This window comes from Bos indicus x Bos taurus, chromosome 19 (assembly GCF_003369695.1).
Source record: "Bos indicus x Bos taurus breed Angus x Brahman F1 hybrid chromosome 19, Bos_hybrid_MaternalHap_v2.0, whole genome shotgun sequence".
Taxonomy (NCBI): domain Eukaryota; kingdom Metazoa; phylum Chordata; class Mammalia; order Artiodactyla; family Bovidae; genus Bos; species Bos indicus x Bos taurus.
The window spans coordinates 42,031,339-42,050,722 of NC_040094.1; the positions used below are offsets into that span (position 1 = coordinate 42,031,339).

General features: G+C 39.4%; 1 protein-coding gene across 1 annotated transcript; it reads right to left on the bottom strand.

Moving 5' to 3' along the window:
* Positions 1-8,020: 8,020 nt before the first annotated feature.
* KRT26 (keratin 26) lies at positions 8,021-14,122 on the bottom strand. Its single transcript, XM_027519376.1, has 8 exons — positions 13,661-14,122; positions 12,917-12,999; positions 11,796-11,952; positions 10,998-11,159; positions 10,789-10,914; positions 9,956-10,173; positions 9,259-9,326; positions 8,021-8,520 (listed from the first exon to the last, which is right to left on the bottom strand). Exons 1-8 carry the CDS (start codon positions 14,099-14,101, stop codon positions 8,366-8,368), a joined length of 1,410 nt encoding a protein of 469 aa, XP_027375177.1. The 5' UTR covers positions 14,102-14,122; the 3' UTR covers positions 8,021-8,365.
* Positions 14,123-19,384: the final 5,262 nt, after the last annotated feature.

A 19,384-nucleotide genomic window follows, 5' to 3' on the forward strand; every position in this document is an offset into this window, starting at 1 on the left:
ATAATATAACTTGGTATCTGGTAAGGCAAGTATTCCTTTGTTCTTATTTGCCATCAAGTCAAATATTCCTTCTGTATTTTTCTTTCATATAAAATTTAAAGCCTGATTCTCAAATACAATAATAGCCCAAATTTGCTTGGAATCCATAAAGCTATTTGAAGAAAATTGACATCTCTGTGATATTGTGTATGTCTATCCAAAAAGTTGAATATTCTTTCCATTTATTTAGGTCTTCCTTAATGTTCTTCAGTGAAAAGGTACAGATTTCTTCATAATATGCTTTTGCATCCTTTTTAAAGAACTATTTCCAGATACTTATCTAATATTGCTAAAGATATCTTTTAGAATCATGCTTTCTGGACAAATTGTACTAAGAAATGCAATTGATATCTGTGTAGTGCGTTTGATCGACTTTACTACAGTCTGTTTCCCCTCGCCCCAGTTTAAAAATTTTATTTTTTTGGTTGTGCAGTACACAGGATCTTAGTTCCCTGACCAGGAATTGAACCTGGACCTTTGATCATGGAAGCATGGAGTCATAGCTATTGGATCTCCAGGAAATTCCCATCCCCCAGCTTTTATTTATTAATTTTCCCAGTTTTATTGAGAACCAACTGACAAAACTGTAATGCATAAATTGTAATACAGTATTACAGAATTGTATTACAATTGTGAGAAATTATTCTCACAATCAAGTTAGTAAATGCATTTATCACCTCATATGGTTACCTTTTTTTTTCTTTTTGGTGAGAACATGTAATATCTGCTCTCTTGGCAAATTTCAAGTATTCAGTATAATTAACAGTATAATTAACTTTAGTCATTATGCTACACATTAGATCCTCAGAATTAATTCATCTTTTAAGTAAAATTATGTACCCTTTTTCCTCCATTCTCCAGTCCCTGGCAACACCATTCTACTCTCTGCATGAATATATGATTTTTTTTTAAAATTGGAGGATAATTGCTTTTTGACGTTGTGTTAGTTTCTGCCATAAAACAACAGGAAAATATTCTTGATAGAAACAAACATAGCAGTATCTATAGAATAAAATGTTAAAGTCCTTCCTTACCTTCCCCTCTCTTTTGTCTTCCCTGCTTTCTCAGGAAACTGCAGTTTACCCATTCAGATGTTTTCACCCTTCCAAATGGATTTCTATTCATTTGCACACATACACAGCATGTAAAAATACACACGCTATCTGTGAGTCTTAAGTGTTAAATGTGTTGTTCTGTAACTTGTTTTGTTCACGTTGCATAATATACTTTAGTGCATGGATGGGTGCCCAATGTGGATGAAACCGTTGGCTGACCCTCAATTTTAGCTGGGCAATAGCTCTCCACAAGAAAGACTACTATCTCTAGCTTTCTTTGCAGCCAGCTGTGGCAATGCAATTAAGTAGCTGATATGATGGACAGGGAGGCCTGGTGTGCTGCGATTCATGGGGTCTCAAAGAGTTGGACACGACTGAGTGACTGAACTGAACGGAACTGATGATGTAAGCAGTATATGTGGCAAGTTCTAGAAAACTTTAAGAGAAAGCAGACACACATCTTTTGTCCTGTCTTCTCCATTTCCTCCATCCTGGTTCAGGGTGTGATGGCTGCGTATGAGGGTTGGAGGGTCGTCTTGGACTGTGAGCTGGCACCATATCCTGGGTATGGCTGAGTGGAAAACTGAAAGGAATATGGGTCCCAGAGGATGCCCTGAGGCACAAAGCTACCATCCACAGCCCTGATTAGCCTACTTTTGAATTTTTATGTATGAGAGAAACAAACTTCTATCTGTGTAAAGTCATGTTATTTTGTTATTGTTACTCAGGGCCAAACCTAATATTAAGTAATTTGTTTAACCACTATCTTATTTAGGAACTTTCAGATTGTTTCCTACTTTTTGCTGTTATTAATAATGCCAGACATGTTTTCATTTTTCTTTAAGGTAGAATTCTTAAAGCTTTTTGTTAGTTCATTTTAGCCAGATTTGTTGAGGTTTAATGTATGTATAATAAAATTCATTCTTTAAGCATACTCTATGAGTTTTGACAAATTCATAGTCATGTAACACTCACTACAATCAAGATATAGAAAGTTCTGTTACTCATCCCCCAATTCCTTTGTACCCCTTTGTCATCAGCCTATCCCCACAGCCCCAGCTCCAGAAAAACACTGATCAATTTTCTATGTCTATAGTTTTGCCTATTCCAGAATGTCATGTGAATGGAATCATACAGTATGTATCCCTAAGTCTGACTTCTTTCACTTAGCATAAGACAACTGAAATGCATTCACGTTTGAGTCAGCTCATCAGGGCAGTGGGATTCTGCTAGAAGCCACCCATGGAAATGATGAAAACCTCATAAATATATCCCACCATGTGCAACTGAATTTTTTCTCCACTTAAAGTGACTCTATATTCATATGCCTACAACAGATCAGTTCATGCCTACTAGTGCGCCTGATTAACAGCACCTTTTGCTCCCTCTCAGATGTTACATTTGGATAATAACAATGGTCCCTTTATCTTAGAATGGCCCTCAGAATGCTTGTGGATATCCAAACACCACCAGATCTGAGGGAAACTGATGATGGAAGGGACGTTGGCATGGAAACAGACAGCAGATTTCACTAATTGGGGTAAATTATTTTAGTTTTGCAAATTTTACAAAAAGTGGCCATATAAACCTAATTCTAGGGCCCCCTTTGTGCCTTGTGCTAATGAGGGCTCTTGAAGGGTATGTGTCATTAGTATCATGGTACTTCCTCCTCTGTCAGTCACTGTGCCCTCAGCTTCATCCTTCAGCCCAGTCCTCCATCATAACCTGGTTCTTCTGAGCCTTGAATCTCTCTTGGATTTTATGAAGTTGACTAGTTCCAGGAACATGCATTTTGTTGTTGTTATTGAGGCTTCTTCTGCCACTTCCTTTCTTCCAAAAAAAAAAAAAAAAAATCCACCTTTGTTTCTTCTCTTATTTTTTTCTATCTTTTTGGTTTTATACATTTTTCATTCTTAAATGGGGTATGGGGAGGAAGAAGAACCTACATGTTCAGTATGGTGTGTTTTCGGAAAGAAGATGGCAGTACTCTGGCTGTACCATGGTTGGGTGTAGCCTCAAATTGGTCACATTCAAGACTATGACTCTTGCATCAGCCCTTGGGGCTCAGGGAACATCTGAAATATCTGAATCGGAGACAAAATAGGGCCTTTCAGATGTTCTCAGAAAGTTCTAATATAGCACAAAACTGTATCTTGCCTGTCTGTGTTTTTGCTGTCCTTGTAGGACTGAGGAGGGAGATCCTGCCTGGTTCCTCCATGCTGAGTTTTACTCCAGAGGCCATGAGCTCTCATTGGTCCTGATTTTTCAAGGCAGTACCTTCTCAGCCTGTTCTGTAAAATATTTGTTTCCAAGGGCCTGATGGTGAAATGTCTAGGACATATTCTGTTAGCCAAGGTCTGGATGATGGATGCTGGACAAGGTTTGGTTGTTTACAATTAAGAGTGCCCAATGAAAGTTTTAGAACTGGATACTGAATAACAGACTGGTTCCAAATTGGGAAAGGAGTACGTCAAGGCTGTATATTGTCACCCTGCTTAGTTAACTTATATGCAGAGTACATCATGAGAAACGCTGGGCTGGAAGAAGCACAAGCTGGAATCAAGATTGCTGGGATAAATATGATAACCTCAGATATGCAGATGACACCACCCTTATGGCAGAAAGTGAAGAAGAACTAAAGAGCCTCTTGATGAAAGTGAAAGAGGAGAGGGAAAAAGTTGGCTTAAAACTCAACATTCAGAAAACTAAGATCATGGCATCCAGTCCCATCACTTCATGGCAAATAGATGGGAAAACAATGGAAACAGTGAGAGACTTTATTTTCTTGGGCTCCAAAATCACTGCAGTTGGTGACTGCAGCCATGAAATTAAAAGATGCTTGTTCCTTGAAAGAAAATTATGACAAACCTAGACAGCTTATTAAAAAGCAAGACGTTATTTTGCCGACAAAGGCCGTCTGCTCAAGGCTATGGTTTTTCCAGTGGTCATGTATGGATGTGAGAGTTGGACTTTAAAGAAAGCTGAGCACCGAAGAATTGATGCTTTTGAACTGTGGTGTTGGAGAAGACTCTTGAGAATCCCTTGGACTGCAAGGAGATCCAACCAGTCCATCCTGAAAGAAATCAGTCCTGAATATTCACTGGAAGGACTGATGCTGAAGCTGAAACTCCCATACTTTGGCCACCTGATGCAAAGAACTGACTCTTTTGAAAAGACCCTGATGCTGGGAAAGATTGAAGGCAGGAGGAGAAGGGGATGACAGAGGATGAGATGGCTGGATGGCATCACCGACTCAATGGACGTGAGTTTGAGTGAACTCCAGGAGTTGGTGATGGACAGGGAAGCCTGGCATGCTGCAGTCCATGGGGTTGCAGAGTCAGATATGACTGAGCGACTGAACTGAACTGAACTGAATGAAAGTTTTGGAGATTTGTTAACTATTGATATCAGTGTTTTACCTTTTTTTTTCACTAAGACTGAATTCTTAGAAATGTGGATGAGTACTTAAGTTTTCCAGCCCTCATACTTATGCTTTCCAGAACTATTAGCTAAAACCATGCATTTTGGGATCATAACTTAAGTTTGTATTAAATATAAATCTGTCTTGTTTAGAGAGACAAGTCTTTTTATCTAAATAGGAAAGAGTGGATATAGAAAAATGGAAGTTAGATTTTGTTTTTGGAAAGAAGAACACTCTTTAGAACAAGGAGTGACTAGCACTGGTGGTCGCAGACAAAGAGGGTCCAACATTGTGGTATTAAGATGGTGAATTAGCCAGGTGTCTTGAGAGAGCTGTAGTTGTGGCTCTAGTCCTCCAGTTCCTAGAAGATGGAGCCTCTGGATGACCCTGCTAGTCAGAATGAGATGGTAACAAGACATAATGAAGTAGCTTGCAGCCTAAGAGAGAGGATATCTAGTGACCAGGACTTAATAAATATGGAGACAGAGAAGGTTGCTGCTGGAAAGGAGCTGGAGATGGGTGGTGAACAGAGAGGAAAAGAATACATCTATGCACACAAGAATCTGTTGATGATGGACATTCCTGGATGGCAATGGAAACTTAGTGTGAAATAGAATGTGCTTGGGGGAAGTTATTGATTTTTTCCTGGTCAATTAAGACTCTGGTCAGCGAGGAAGAAAGGGAGATCTGAATTTGAATCTATCCCCCACCGCCCATCATCTGTGTAACTCTGGGGAAATTGCTTAATTTATTTGAATGTTTATGCCTTTTATGTAAATAAAAATAATAAAAACACTTATCTTATAAGCCTTTATGAAGATCAAAATGGTGAATTCACAGAAAGAAAGATTAAAGCACAGTCCATAAATGTAAGACATCGGTATTCAATTCAGTTCAGTTCAGTTGCTCAGTCGTGTCCGACTCTTTGCGACCCCATGAATCGCAGCACGCCAGACCTCCCTGTCCATTACCAACTCCCTGAGTTCACCCAAACTCATGTGCATTGAGTCGGTGATGCCATCCAGACATCTCATCCTCTGTCGTCCCTTTCTCCTGCCCCCAATCCCTCCAGCATCAGAGTCTTTTCCAATGAGTCAACTCTTCACATGAGGTGGCCAAAGTACTGGAGCTTCAGCCTCAGCATCAGTCCTTCCAATGAATACCTAGAACTGGTCTCCTTTAGGATGGACTGGTTGGATCTCCTTATAGTCCAAGGGACTCTCAAGAGTCTTCTCCAGCACCACAGTTCAAAAGCATCAATTCTTCGGCGCTCAGCCTTCTTCACAGTCCAACTCTCACATCCATACATGACCACTGGAAAAACCATAGCCTTGACTAGATGGACCTTTGTTGGCAAAGTAACATCTCTGCTATTTAATATGCTATCTAGGTTGGTCATAACTGTCCCTCCAAAGAGTAAGCGGTATTATGGTCCTGCAATTGAAAGTACTTTTATTTATTTATTTTTAAAATATTAATTTATTTATTTTAATTGGAGGCTAATTTCTTTACAATATTGTATTGGTTTTGCCATACATCAACATGAATCCACCACGGGTGTACATGTGTTCCCCATCCTGAACCCCCCTCGCACTTCCTTCCCTGTACCATCAAAGTACTTTTAACCTAACCCAATCCAACTCTACACCATTGAACTTATGACTTCCATTACCAAAATTGGAGCCCTTCATCAGAAGAAGATCATGAAAAAGGTAACGTCTAGCTGTAGCTACAGTTCAAGAACTATGCTGGGGCAGAGGTCAACTACTTATGTGGGAGTAGGAAACATAGCAATCAAAATGATCTTTGAGACCTGGGGATGCAACCTTAGTGTGGCTTAGCACCTAGATATGTTGCAGTTGAGAAATATCAATAACTTCAGATATGCAGATGACACCACCCTTATGGCAGAAAGTGAAGAGGAACTAAAGAGCTTTTTGATGAAAGTGAAAGAGGAGAGTGAAAAAGTTGGCTTAAAGCTCAACATTCAGAAAACGAAGATCATGGCATCCGGTCCCATCACTTCATGGGAAATAGATGGGGAAACAGTGGAAACAGTGTCAGACTTTATTTTTTGGGCTCCAAAATCACTGCAGATGGTGACTGAAGCCATGAAATTAAAAGACGCTTACTCCTTGGAAGGAAAGTTATGACCAACATAGATAGCATATTCAAAAGCAGAGACATTACTTTGCCAACAAAGGTCCGTCTAGTCAAGGCTATGGTTTTTCCTGTGGTCATGTATGGATGTGAGAGTTGAGCGCCGAAGAATTGATGCTTTTGAACTGTGGTGTTGGAGAAGACTCTTGAGAGTCCCTTGGACTGCAAGGAGATCCAACCAGTCCATTCTGAAGGAGATCAGCCCTGGGATCTCTTTGGAGGGAAGGATGCTGAAGCTGAAGCTCCAGTACTTTGGCCACCTGATGCGAAGAGTTGACTCATTGGAAAAGACTCTGATGCTGGGAGGGATTGGGGGCAGGAGGAGAAGGGGACACCAGAGGATGAGATGGCTGGATGGCATCACTGACTCGATGGACGTGAGTCTGAGTGAACTCTGGGAGTTGGTGATGGGCAGGGAGGCCTGGCGTGCTGCGATTCATGGGGTCACGAAGAGTCAGACACGGCTGAGCGACTGAACTAAACTGAATGTGAGACACTTTAAATTCCACATGGTATATATACCAGTTGGTTAAAACCCTTTAGTGAGAGACTTCCCTGGTGATCCAGGGGTAAGACTCTAAGCTCCCAGTGCAGGGGGCCTGGGTTTGATCCCTGATTAGGGAACTGGATCCCATGTGCTGCGACTAACACAGTGCAGTCAAACAAACCAATCCTCCCCCTCCCCCCTCAAAAAAAAGCCAAAGCAGCCTTTGTCATTCACATTGGAAATCTAGGTTATTGCAGAGCTCTCTGCCTCATCACTCATATGAAATAAACTTTTATATCCTAGAACTTTGTTGCTGTCTAGACCCAGCTGCACTGTCTGAAATAACTTGGTTAGTCTATCAGGCAGGATCTTATGTGTAGGAGGATATGAGTAAGATTGAGAACCACCCCAGTCAATAAGTAACTAAGTGCAAAATGGAAAACAGCTATCGAGAGTAACAAACTAACATTAGCCGATCACCCCTGCATTCTAAAGAAAAGAAAGTGAAAGTAAAGTCGCTCAGTCCTGTCGGACTATTTGCAACCCCATGGGCTGTAGCCTACCAGGCTCCTCTGTCCATGGGATTTTCCAGGCAATAGTCCTGGAGTGGATTGCCATTTCCTTCTCCAGGGGATCTTCCCAACCCAGGGATCTGAACCCGGGTCTCCCGCATTGTATGCAGATGCTTTACCGAATAAAGCTCAATCAGTATCATTTTCTATTACATCCATAGCAGCTCAAACTCAAAGAGAACCAGTCATTTACAAAGTTAATGAGGGACAGATTTGGGACCAGAGGTTAGGACTGGCATTCTTTGCAATTCATCCTGTCAGGAACTGGAGTAAATACGACCACAAGTGAAGCACTTAGTTTTATTAGCATATCCTTAGTACTGTGACATTGAGACCAACTGTGGAAATTCAAAAGCACAGAATTTATCAAAAATAACTTGGAACAGAAACTTGTTAATGAAGAGGCAATAAAGATTCCACCAAATGCGAGCAAAAACCAGAGACAGAGCAAGATTTGTTTCCTATTCCTGGGAAGGATGACATACAAAGAACCTGAGAAAGGGAAGAGAAGGAAAACATCTTCTAACCCTTTTATTTTGAAGAACAGAATTGAATGGTTTCCTTGGGGTTTTGGTCAATAGGATTTTACAAAAGAAGACTTTTTTTTTTTTTTTTTAAAGAGCATTTCCCCTCATTGAGGGACTTTAGAAGGCAGTCGTTGCTCCATTGTAATATTGCTTATTTTTGAGGATTTTTCTTCAACCGAGTGGACCCTTAGTGAGAGGACACTGCCAAGCTGATCAAGTTCCCCAACCACTGTTTTGACAACAGCTTCTTCTTTTGAGTCTAAAATAAAATAAATGCAAGCTTAGTACTCATTCTTAACAGGTGGAAAGGTATTTAGTCACAATGGGTATGCTCGTATAAAACAGTTTGCAGAACTTCCCTGGTGGTCAAAATGGCTAAGACTGCTGCTCTCAATGCAGGGGGCCTGGATTTGATCCCTGGTCAGGGAGCTAGATCCCACATGCTGCAGTTAAGACCCAGCATGGTCAAGTAAATAAATAAATAAAAATATTAAAAAACCCAAACAGTGTTTGCGAGTTTGCTGAAAATTGAGATGTAATACTCAATATCTGTGCTTAGCAAGGCCTAAGACTATCTTTGTTATCTTTTAGAACAATGGGTGTTTGAAAACATAAGTGAAACATGCATTAAGAAGTATCAGGCAGGTATAGGCCTGGAGCAAGTAATGTCTTGTTTTAAATACCAACTTGCCCTGTTTTTGTGGTTTAAAATAAAGTTGCTTTTCTAGAAAAACATTGAAACTGGGGAAATAATAGGTTCTAAGTAAGAAAAATGTTGGGGGAATTGATTTCCCATTTCAGAAATTTCATAAGTTGACTACATCTGTTCTACAGGAACATGAAATATGAATGTTAAGAGCTGATACCTTACCCTTACATTCACTAGAACTAAACTTATATACAGTTTTACTTAGTTTCCAGATAAGTGACTTATTTAATACAACTGCTGGAGTTTAAAAGAGTTATTCCAAGTTAAAAAAAAACAACCCTCTTATACCTTTGACTTGATTTTCAGAATTTTTGGGCCCACGCCCTTCTGATTTGCAATATGTGGACTTGCTTTTTCTGTGAAGAGAAAAGAAAATTACTGCAGTTTTCTATCATTAGGGAGCTCATAAATAACTATGAATGGGGAATAAAAGTTTTGGAGTGCTAGTTTCAATTGAAGTTCTAGTTTCAAATATGGCTTCAACATTAGTTGAAGGAAATGAGATCTCCAAGATCTCCAAGATCCCCTGGAGAAGGAAATGGCAACCCACTCCAGTAGTCTTGCCTGGGAAATCCCATGGACAGAGGAGCCTGGTGGGCTATAGTTCATGGGGTCTCAGAGTCAGACATGACTTAGTGACTAAGCAACAACACAACGGGGGGTTAACCAGTGAAGCCACAAGAGTGTGTTATTGTAAGAGATATGCTCCAATGCTCAGTCCCAGAAAGCAGTTTTCCTCCTGGATTGGAGTCTAGGCATTGCTCAGTATTCCATATTTAAATATTCTCTACAGTACTAGGTATAGATACTTTACATACTAAGAGATTGGGTTTTGCTGCCTGTTTTCATGTCGTTTAGATGCAGTAACAAATTGCTAAGTGATGCTCTTCAGAGCAGAAAATTCTAGGATACAGTATTGGTTTACACATACACTGAGAAAACCCAGCCTATGTGTGATTCATGTTTTTCACAAGTTGATATTTACCTTCCTTCCCCATCTATTAGTTTGCAATACATTTCAATTTCTTTTTCTAAAAATATTTTGACATCGAGAAGCCTTTCGTGCTCAAGCTTCTGGCCTTCTGTTTCCATCCGAATCTGCTGGAGTTGGTCCTCCGTTGCACCAATCTGCTCTTGGATTTGCTGGAGCTGATGGCAGTAATTGCTTTCAGTCTCAGCCAAGGAGCATTCGTAGGAATGTTTCTGAAAGAAGAACAAAGCACAGCTTGCACGTGTAACAGATAAACCACGTGTTCATGCTTTAAAAACATTCTCAAGGTGGAAAGAAATATTTTGTACAAGGGCTAAATCTTTCCCCTTGAAAATCAACATTAGCCAAATTAAAACAATTTTTGCTCTCCATTGAAAAAGCTTCTTGTTTTTCCTTCTTCAAGTTTTGGGATTGGTGAATCAGAAGTAATATTTATAGAAAAAATGCTTGATATATAATATGTCCATGTCTATTTAATACATTTTAGTGAAATATAATTAGTTATATATATTCAGTTATATGTTAGTATATATACATATATACATATGGGTTCCCAGGTGGCTCAGTGGTAAAGCATCCACCTGTCAATGCAGGAGATGCTGGTTTGATCCCTGGGTTGGGAAGATCCCTTGGAGAAGGAAATGGCAACCCACTCCAGTATCCTTGCCTGTAGAATCCCATGGACAGAGGAGTTTGGTGGGCTATAGTCCATGGGGTTGCAAGAGTCAGACATGACTTAGCAACTAAACAACAACACACACACACATATATATATGTATGTATTTACTTAATACACACACATTCAAGTCAAGATGACGCCTACGAACCATGGCCATGAGGGACTGAAGTTCTATTTCCAAGGTTTGCAGGTTGCGCTTCAGTTCCATCAGCTCATTTCTGGCTGCCGTAGCAGCTCCCGCATCGTCAGAAATCTGCTGATGCAGCGATGTGCTCTGAAGCGTAATTGTCAGATAGGTTAGTGACCCGCTTGGTGGTCTCCTGAACAAACCCTTGGCCTGTGATTTGCTACATGTACCTTCTCGTTAAACCAGGCCTCGGCATCTTCACGGTTCTGTTCTGCCAAGTCTTCGTACTCAGCCCTCATGTTGTTCAACAGAACAGTGAGGTCCACTCCTGGGGCTGCATTTATCTCCACATTCACGTTCCCCCCGGCCGCACCCTGCATGACTTTCATTTCCTGGAAAAGCTATCTGTATTAATCATCAAGGTAGACTTAAAGAAAATTATTAAAGTATAGTTGATTTTGGGCTTCCCAGGTGGCGCTAGTGGTAAAGAACCTGTCTGCCAGTGCAGGAGATGTAAGAAACATGGGTTCGATCCCTGGCACAGGAAGATCCCTGGAGAGGGAAATGGCAATTGCCTTCAGTATTCTCGCCTGGAAAATTCCATGGACAGAGGAGCCTGGCAGGCTATAGTCCATGGGGTCGCAAAAAGTCAGCCATGACTGAGCTCACACACACACACACACACACACACACACACACACGAGTTGATTTACAATGTTAATTTCTTCTATACAACAAAGTAACTCAGTTATACGTACATACCTACAGATTCTTTTTCATACTCTTTTCCATTATGGTTTATCACAAGGTATTGAATATTGTTGCCTGTGCTATACAGTAGGACTTTGCTGTTTATCTCTCCTGTATATAATAGTTTGCCTCTGCTAATCTCAAACTCCCAGCCCATCCCTGCCTTCTCCCCCTTCCCTCCTGGCAATCACAAATCTGTTCAAGGTAGACTTTTGATTGAGATCCACAGTGGACTTGAGGAAGGGCATCAGATACCACAGGAAGCCAGGGTTCCTTACCTCCTGGTGATTTTTTTTGAGGCATGTCAGTTCCTCACTGAGTGCTTCACATTGTATCTCCAGGTCACTTGTACAAAGAGTCAGCTCCTCCATAACTCTGTGAAGACCGTTGATGTCAGCCTCAACACTCTGGTTCAGAGCAAGCTCATTTTCATACCTGGAAGGTTATTAAAATGCTTGAGAACTATAATCATAGGTAGGTGCAAAGCATGACTTTTCTAGACGTTTCATATACTAAAGGATACTGATGTTCAGTACATACCCCTGAAGCAGATGATGATAGCAAAATGATGAAACACTTTGGAACACCTATTGATTTATGAATATTATTTTGGAGCTGTTTCTTCAGAGTTGACTTTTGGCATCCCATGTGCTTAACAGTAGAAGAAAAGTACTCTTTAAAATTTATGCTAGCTTTAACCTAAATGTCCATAGCAGAGAAATAGATAAAGAAGATGTGGTACATATATATATGATGGAATATTATACAGCCATTAAAAAGAATGAAATAAGGCCATTTGCAGCAACATGGATAGACCTAGAGATTATCATCTTGAGTAAAGTAAGTTAGGCAGAGAAGGAGAAATATTGTATGCCATCCTTCATATGTGGAATCTGAAAAAGAATGTTACAAATGAACTTATTTACAAAACAGAAACAGATTCACCTACTTAGAGAACAAACTTATGGTTGTCAGGGGGGAGTGATGGGAGGAAGGGATAGTTAGGGAGTGTGGGATCGACATATACATACCACTATATTTAAAATGGATAACCAATAAGAACCTACTGTATAGCACAGGGAACTCTGCTCAGTGTTATGTGGCAGCCTGGATGGGAAGTTTGAGGGAGATGGATACATGTATGTGTATGGCTGAGTCCCTTTGCTGTCCACCTGAAACTATCACAGCATTGTTAACTGGTGATACTCCAATATAATATAAAAAAGTTTTTAAAAAGTTAAAAAAAAAATTTATGCTAGCTTCATATCAGGGCACATTTAATCTCTTCAGTGATCTAGTCTGACTTTATAAAACCATGTTGGTTTTTAAAGCAAAAGTTATGTTCTTTACTCCAATGTAGTATTTTTACTTATTATAATTAATTACTTTGTTTACCTACTTCAGCCTGAAGTCATCAGCAGTCAGTCTGGCATTTTCATTTTGTAGAGCAATGCTGGCATTACAGGTAGTCACAGAAATAATCTAAATAGGATAGATGGTGCAAAATGTTAGGTCCAAAAGTCAAGGGAGATTCCAGATCTCATTGTAATTCTTATCTTCTTAATCCATAAAACATCTATTTTAGTATCATTTTTTCCTATTTTAAAGAAATCTGGATTTTCTCCAGAGTTTAAGAGCCAAATGTAAACTTTTCCAATCACAGACAGTTTTATTACTCTTCATCAAAAAGTATGAGGTAATAAAAGATCAATGAAGCAATTCTATCTGTTTGGAAACAATTTCTCTTTCATCAATTAATTCTGCAAATTCTTATTGCCAGGCAGTGTGCCAAGCACTGGGAATGTAGAGTTAGCAAATTCACACAAATTTGCTAAGCATGTTTTCTATTACATCTTTATTTTTTTAAGGTTCAGTTCAGTTCAGTTCAGTTGCTCAGTCGTGTCCGACTCTTTGCGACCCCATGAATCATAGCTCGCCAGGCCTCCCTGTCCATCACCATCTCTCAGAGTTCACACAGACTCACGTCCATTGAGTCGGTGATGCCATCCAGCCATCTCATCCTCTGTCATCCCCTTTTACTCCTGTCCCCAATCCCTCCCAGCATCAGAGTCTTTTCCAATGAATCAACTCTTCGTTTTTAAGGTTATGCACACCCAAAGCCTGTAGTATGCATCTTTCTTACCTGCCTTTTGAGATCTTCAGTGACTGAGAAATATTTACTACAGTCATAAGCAAGTTGTCGGCCAGAACCAGGCCCATATTTCTCATACCAGCCCTTGATTTTCTGCTCGAGGTCAGCGTTGGCCTCCTCCAAAGTACACACGTGGTCCAGATAGGATGCCAGGCGGTCATTGAGGTTCTGCAGTGTCACCTTTTCATTCCCAGGGAGGAGGCCATGCTCATTTTCAAGAAAACCAGTACAGACACCACTTCCCAACCCTCCACCACCATGAGAGAAACTTCCTCTAGAAGAAACGCTTCCAAGAGGGCCAGAGAAGCTGCTTCCTGCTCCCAACCCACCGCATGCATTTCCTGCCCTGAAGCCTGTCCTTCCACCAGTTTGCCGACCACTGCCAGCTGGAGAGCAGAGCCGCCTGGATCCACTAGAAAGTCGAAAAGACATGGCGACAGCACCAAACGACCCTTTCTCAGAGAGGAGCAAGGTCAAAAGACACCATCCATGGAAGTTAGCTCTGCTGGCCTTTTATAGGACTTAGTAGGTCATTTCAGCCTTAACTATGCCGATCTGTAATAAAATATTACTTGCATGCTAATTGTTGTTTTTCATAATTGGGTGATTTTTTAACAGTGTCCAGTCTGTAGGTGGAAAGCTGGCCCAAGGATATCTTTGTATACGAAAAAGGTGCCAGATACAGTAATACCAAATCATAGTTTTAAAAGTCAATATTACATATGAGTCAATGTACATCTTTTTGACCTCCGAAATATATTTTAGTTGTTTTTTCCTTCCAATATAACAAAAGATTCATAATTCAAATGCACAATGTCTAATGCTTTTATTCTATAAATACTTATGAAGTATTTTATTATTCATGTGTTATTGAATGTTTTCTTTCTTATTCAATCAGGTGCTCTCAATATATAGTGATCCTTTGGTAGTGGGAGCTCTCTAATTGATTAAAAAAAAAACATAAATAAAAGTCCTGCAGAACTTTGCTTATCAATTTAACTAAAATTAGTGAGTATGTGACATTGACAGAAAAATTACTTGTATTGAGATTTCTTGGTTTTGTCCAGGAACAGAATGTCTATTCAAGTAACTTCTGAGCCTCCAAATTGCTCCTTTTTCTAATTCAAAAATATTGTTTAATGTTTTATAGTTTAAATGTATGTATTTAAGACATTATGAATTTTTTTGAGAAATGAGCTTCATGTTGGTGCGGAGGGAGTAAAATATATGAAAAAGAGGGGGATTTTCATCACTACTTAGAAAACCAATAATCATGGTACTCTAGATAAAAGATTAGTTGTCATTGGTGAGCAGAGTCTTCCTCCTTCTGCTTTGATGCCCATGGGAAGTCATCCTGTCCGGTTGTTCTTCTTTTCCCTGTTGGGCAAATGAAAATAATAACGTTGAAAAGTCTCAAATGAATGTTGAGCAGTTCCAATAATTAATGATTACAACACAGTTGGATGGGCACAAACATTTTGTAAGTGTTAATTATTTAAATTATTATAATAAAGTAGGCATGTCAGATAGGGTCAGCTGTCCATCACTTAAAATGGTACAAATTGATTGGTTAACTGATTATGTATCCAAATAGTTTTGAAACAGTAGTTTTTCTGAATAAGAGTTGTCAATGTTGTGGATAGTGAATACCTTTGAAAAACATCCAACATTATTGTTTTTAAATGATATTTGGTATACCAGAATCCATAAAAATCCATATTTTTTGACCCAAAGTATTTAAAGATAATTAAGGTAAAACTAACTGAGACCATTGGGACACATTTAGAACAATGTGTGATAAGAGATTCAGCTCATATTTAGAAACTTGGTACGGATTTTGTAGTGACCTGGTCAAAATTTCAACCTTTTTGTCCATGTTTCCCATGAGTAATACAAGAAAAACAGAGTGTGTTGTCAGTGTAATAGTTGATAAGTCTTGAGTTTCATGGATAAGAGGTATTATGAGACTGCAAAGTGTTATTAACATAATCTGCTTATCTCTAGATCTTTTATAAATACTAATTAAGTGATAATCTTTTGTGTAATAAGGCAGGCATATATTATTAAAATCATTTTGAAGACAAATTGGCTGTGAAGCTAAGAGGCAACACAGATTATAAAGCATTTCTATATCAAAGCAGGATTGGAATGTATGATGCTAAACTCAGTGAAACATTGTTATCTATTTACTCATAAGGGCAAACCTCTTGAATTTTTTAATCATAGATTTCCTTCAAACTAACAATTACTACAAAAGTTTAGACATGCTTTAGTCCTTTCTAGAAGTGGGGGACAGAGTTAAATATTCTAGGCTAGTTCTATCTATATATTTCTCCCTGACAGTGGTTATTTTATTAATGATAAGAAACGTGTATTCAGCTGCATATCGTTATCATTTCTTGAGAATCTATTGGGTATTAGGACATTCATTATATAATACACATAGTGTAGGTAGAATCCAATGAACAGTATGAGATGGTTGGATAGCATCACCGATTCAATGGACATGAACTTGGTCAAACTTCGGGAGAGAGTGAAGGATTGGAAGGCTCGGCGTGCTGCAGTCCTTTGGGTCATGAAGAGTTGAACACGACTTAGCAACTGAAGAACAACAGTGTAGGTACTCAAAAATAATTGAACACACAAACTTTGTTAGGCAGTTTTAATGTCTGCTTATTTCAGGATAAAGTTATTCCTTACATTATCTTATTCTAATGATTGGATGCTAATTTTTTCCTTGATAAATTTAGCATTTAATTTCAAATATGCTTTGGCATCTTTTGCTGTTGTTTAAAATTAACATTCTACATTTTTCCTAGCCAAGTTTAGAAAAGTGTGTTTCTTGAACACAGATAAAGTTTGTTTTGTCACCAGATTCTTAGTTTTTTTCTGAGAATCAGACTCTGGTGTGCTAATTCCTCTCATAAAATGGCTTCCCTGATTTGTTTGGGAAGGAGACTCTGATGACTGCTTAATCTCAGACTGATTGGAGTTAGGATGATTTAGTAGGTTTTTTTTTTTTTTAATTCCTTTCCTTGCTGGGAGGTGGAAGCATGACGTTCTTACTAGCATGGTGTTATGTTGTAATTAAGCAAACAGACTCTGAGCCAGACTGCCTGGATTAGCATTCCAGCGACTCCAGTTATTAGCTGTGTGACCTTGGGCAAATTATCTAACCACTCTCTGCTTCAGTGTTCTTATCTGTAAAAAGAGGGTGTTAATATAATCTACGTCATAGTGTTGTTGTGAGAATTAAATGCTTAGAGCAGACTGTGGACTTCCCGGGTGGTGCCAGTGATGAAGAACCCACCTGCCAATGCAGGAGACATAGGAGACTTGGGTTTGATCCTTGGGTTGGGAAGATTCCCTGGAGGAGGGCACAGCAACCCACTCCAGTATTCTTGCCTGGAGAATCCCACGGACATAGGAGCCTCGTGGGCTATGGTCCATAGTGTCACAAAGAGTCAGACACGACTGAAGCAACTGAGCTTCATGCATGTGCAGAATAGACCCTAGCACATAGCAAGTGTTCATTATCATTATTTTGATCTTTTTTCCCCTGGAAGTTGTGTTAAAAAGTCCTGGATATATGTTTGGTTTCATTGCCTGTTGCTTTTGGTATCAAATCTGAGAAACCATTGCCAAGACCATGTCAAGAAGCGTTTCCTTATGTTTTCTTTGAAGAGTTTTATAGTTTCAGGTCTTGATATTTATGTCTTTAATCCGTGTTGAGTTGATTTTGTGAATAGTGTCTGATCAGTTCAGTTCATTCGCTCAGTCATGTCTGACTCTGTGATCCTATGGACTGCAACATGCCAGGCTTCCCTGTCCCTCACCAACTCCCGGAGCTTGCTCAAACTCATGTCCATCGAGTTGGTGATGCCATCCAACCATCTCATCCTCTATGAACAGTATGAAAAGTGTACAGTAGGGGTCCAATTTTATTCCTTTTACATGTAGATATTCAGTTTTCCCAATACCATTTGTTGAAAAAACTGTCCTTTCCTGATTATGTATCCTTGGCTCTCTTGTCAAAAATCAGTTGACTGTATACATGTGAGTTTAGTTCTGAGCTCTCTATTCTGTTTCAATGGTTTAAGTCTGTCTTCTCCCCTCCCACTATACTGTTTTTTTTCCCCCCAATTGCAGTAAAATACACAAAACATAAAATTACCACTTAACCATTTTATGGATATAGTTCAGTGATATTAAATACATTCATTCACAATGTTTGCAACCAACATCCATCTCCAAAACTGTTTTCGTATTATAAAACTGAAACTCATACCAATTAAACAATAACTCCCATTCCCTCCTCTTCCCAGCACCTGGCAACCACATCCCTACTAACACTTGTTATTTTCTTTTTTTTTTTGACAGTAGTCATTCGCTTGCTTATGAGGTGGTACCTCCTTTCAGTTTTGATTTGCATTCCCTAATGTTTAACTTATATGCAGAGTACATCATGAGAAACGCTGGACTGGAAGAAACACAAGCTGGAATCAAGATTGCTGGGAGAAATATCAATAACCTCAGATATGCAGATGACACCACCCTTATGGAAGAAAGTGAAGAGGAACTCAAAAGCCTCTTGATGAAAGTGAAAGTGGAGAGTGAAAAAGTTGGCTTAAAGCTCAACATTCAGAAAACGAAGATCATGGCATCCAGTCCCATCACTTCATGGGAAATAGATGGGGAAACAGTGGAAACAGTGTCAGATTTTATTTTTTGGGGCTTCAAAATCACTGCAGATGGTGATTGCAGCCATGAAATTAAAAGACGCTTACTCCTTGGAAGGAAAGTTATGACCAACCTAGATAGCATATTCAAAAGCAGAGACATTACTTTGCCAACAAAGGTCCATCTAGTCAAGGCTGTGGTTTTTCCTGTGGTCATGTATGGATGCGAGAGTTGGACTGTGAAGAAGGCTGAGCGCCAAAGAATTGATGCTTTTGAACTGTGGTGTTGGAGAAGACTCTTGAGAGTCCCTTGGATTGCAAGGAGATCCAACCAGTCCATCCTAAAGGAGATCAGTCCTGGGATTTCTCTGGAAGGAATGATGCTAAAGCTGAAACTCCAGTACTTTGGCCACCTCATGCGAAGAGTTGACTCATTGGAAAAGACTCTGATGCTGGGAGGGGTTGGGGGCAGGAGGAGAAGGGGATGACAGAGGATGAGATGGCTGGATGGCATCACTGACTCAATGGGCGTGAGTCTGAGTGAACTCAGGGAGTTGGTGATGGACAGGGAGGCCTGGCGTGCTGCGATTCATGGGGTTGCAAAGAGTGGGACACGACTGAGCGACTGAACTGAACCTAACTGAATGATTAGTAAAGTTGAGTCTCCTTTCATGTGTTTATTGGCTACTTATATATCTACCCTAGTGTTTTAATTATAGTAACTTTGTAATATATTTTGAAATCAGGAAGTGTGATACCTTCAGCTTTGTTCTTTCCCAAAATTGTTTTGGTTATCAAGAGTCTTTTGTGTTTCTCTATGAATTTTAGCATTTTTTTTCTATTTCTGTAAAAAAATACAGTTGGGATTTTGATAGGGATTGTTTGAATTTGTAGAGCATGTTGGTAGTAGAAACATTTTAATAATATTAATTCTTCCAGTCTGTGAACTTGAATGTCTCTTCATTTATTTGCCTCTGCTATAATTACTTTCATCAATATTTTATAGTTTTCAGTGTACAAATATTTTAGCTCTTTG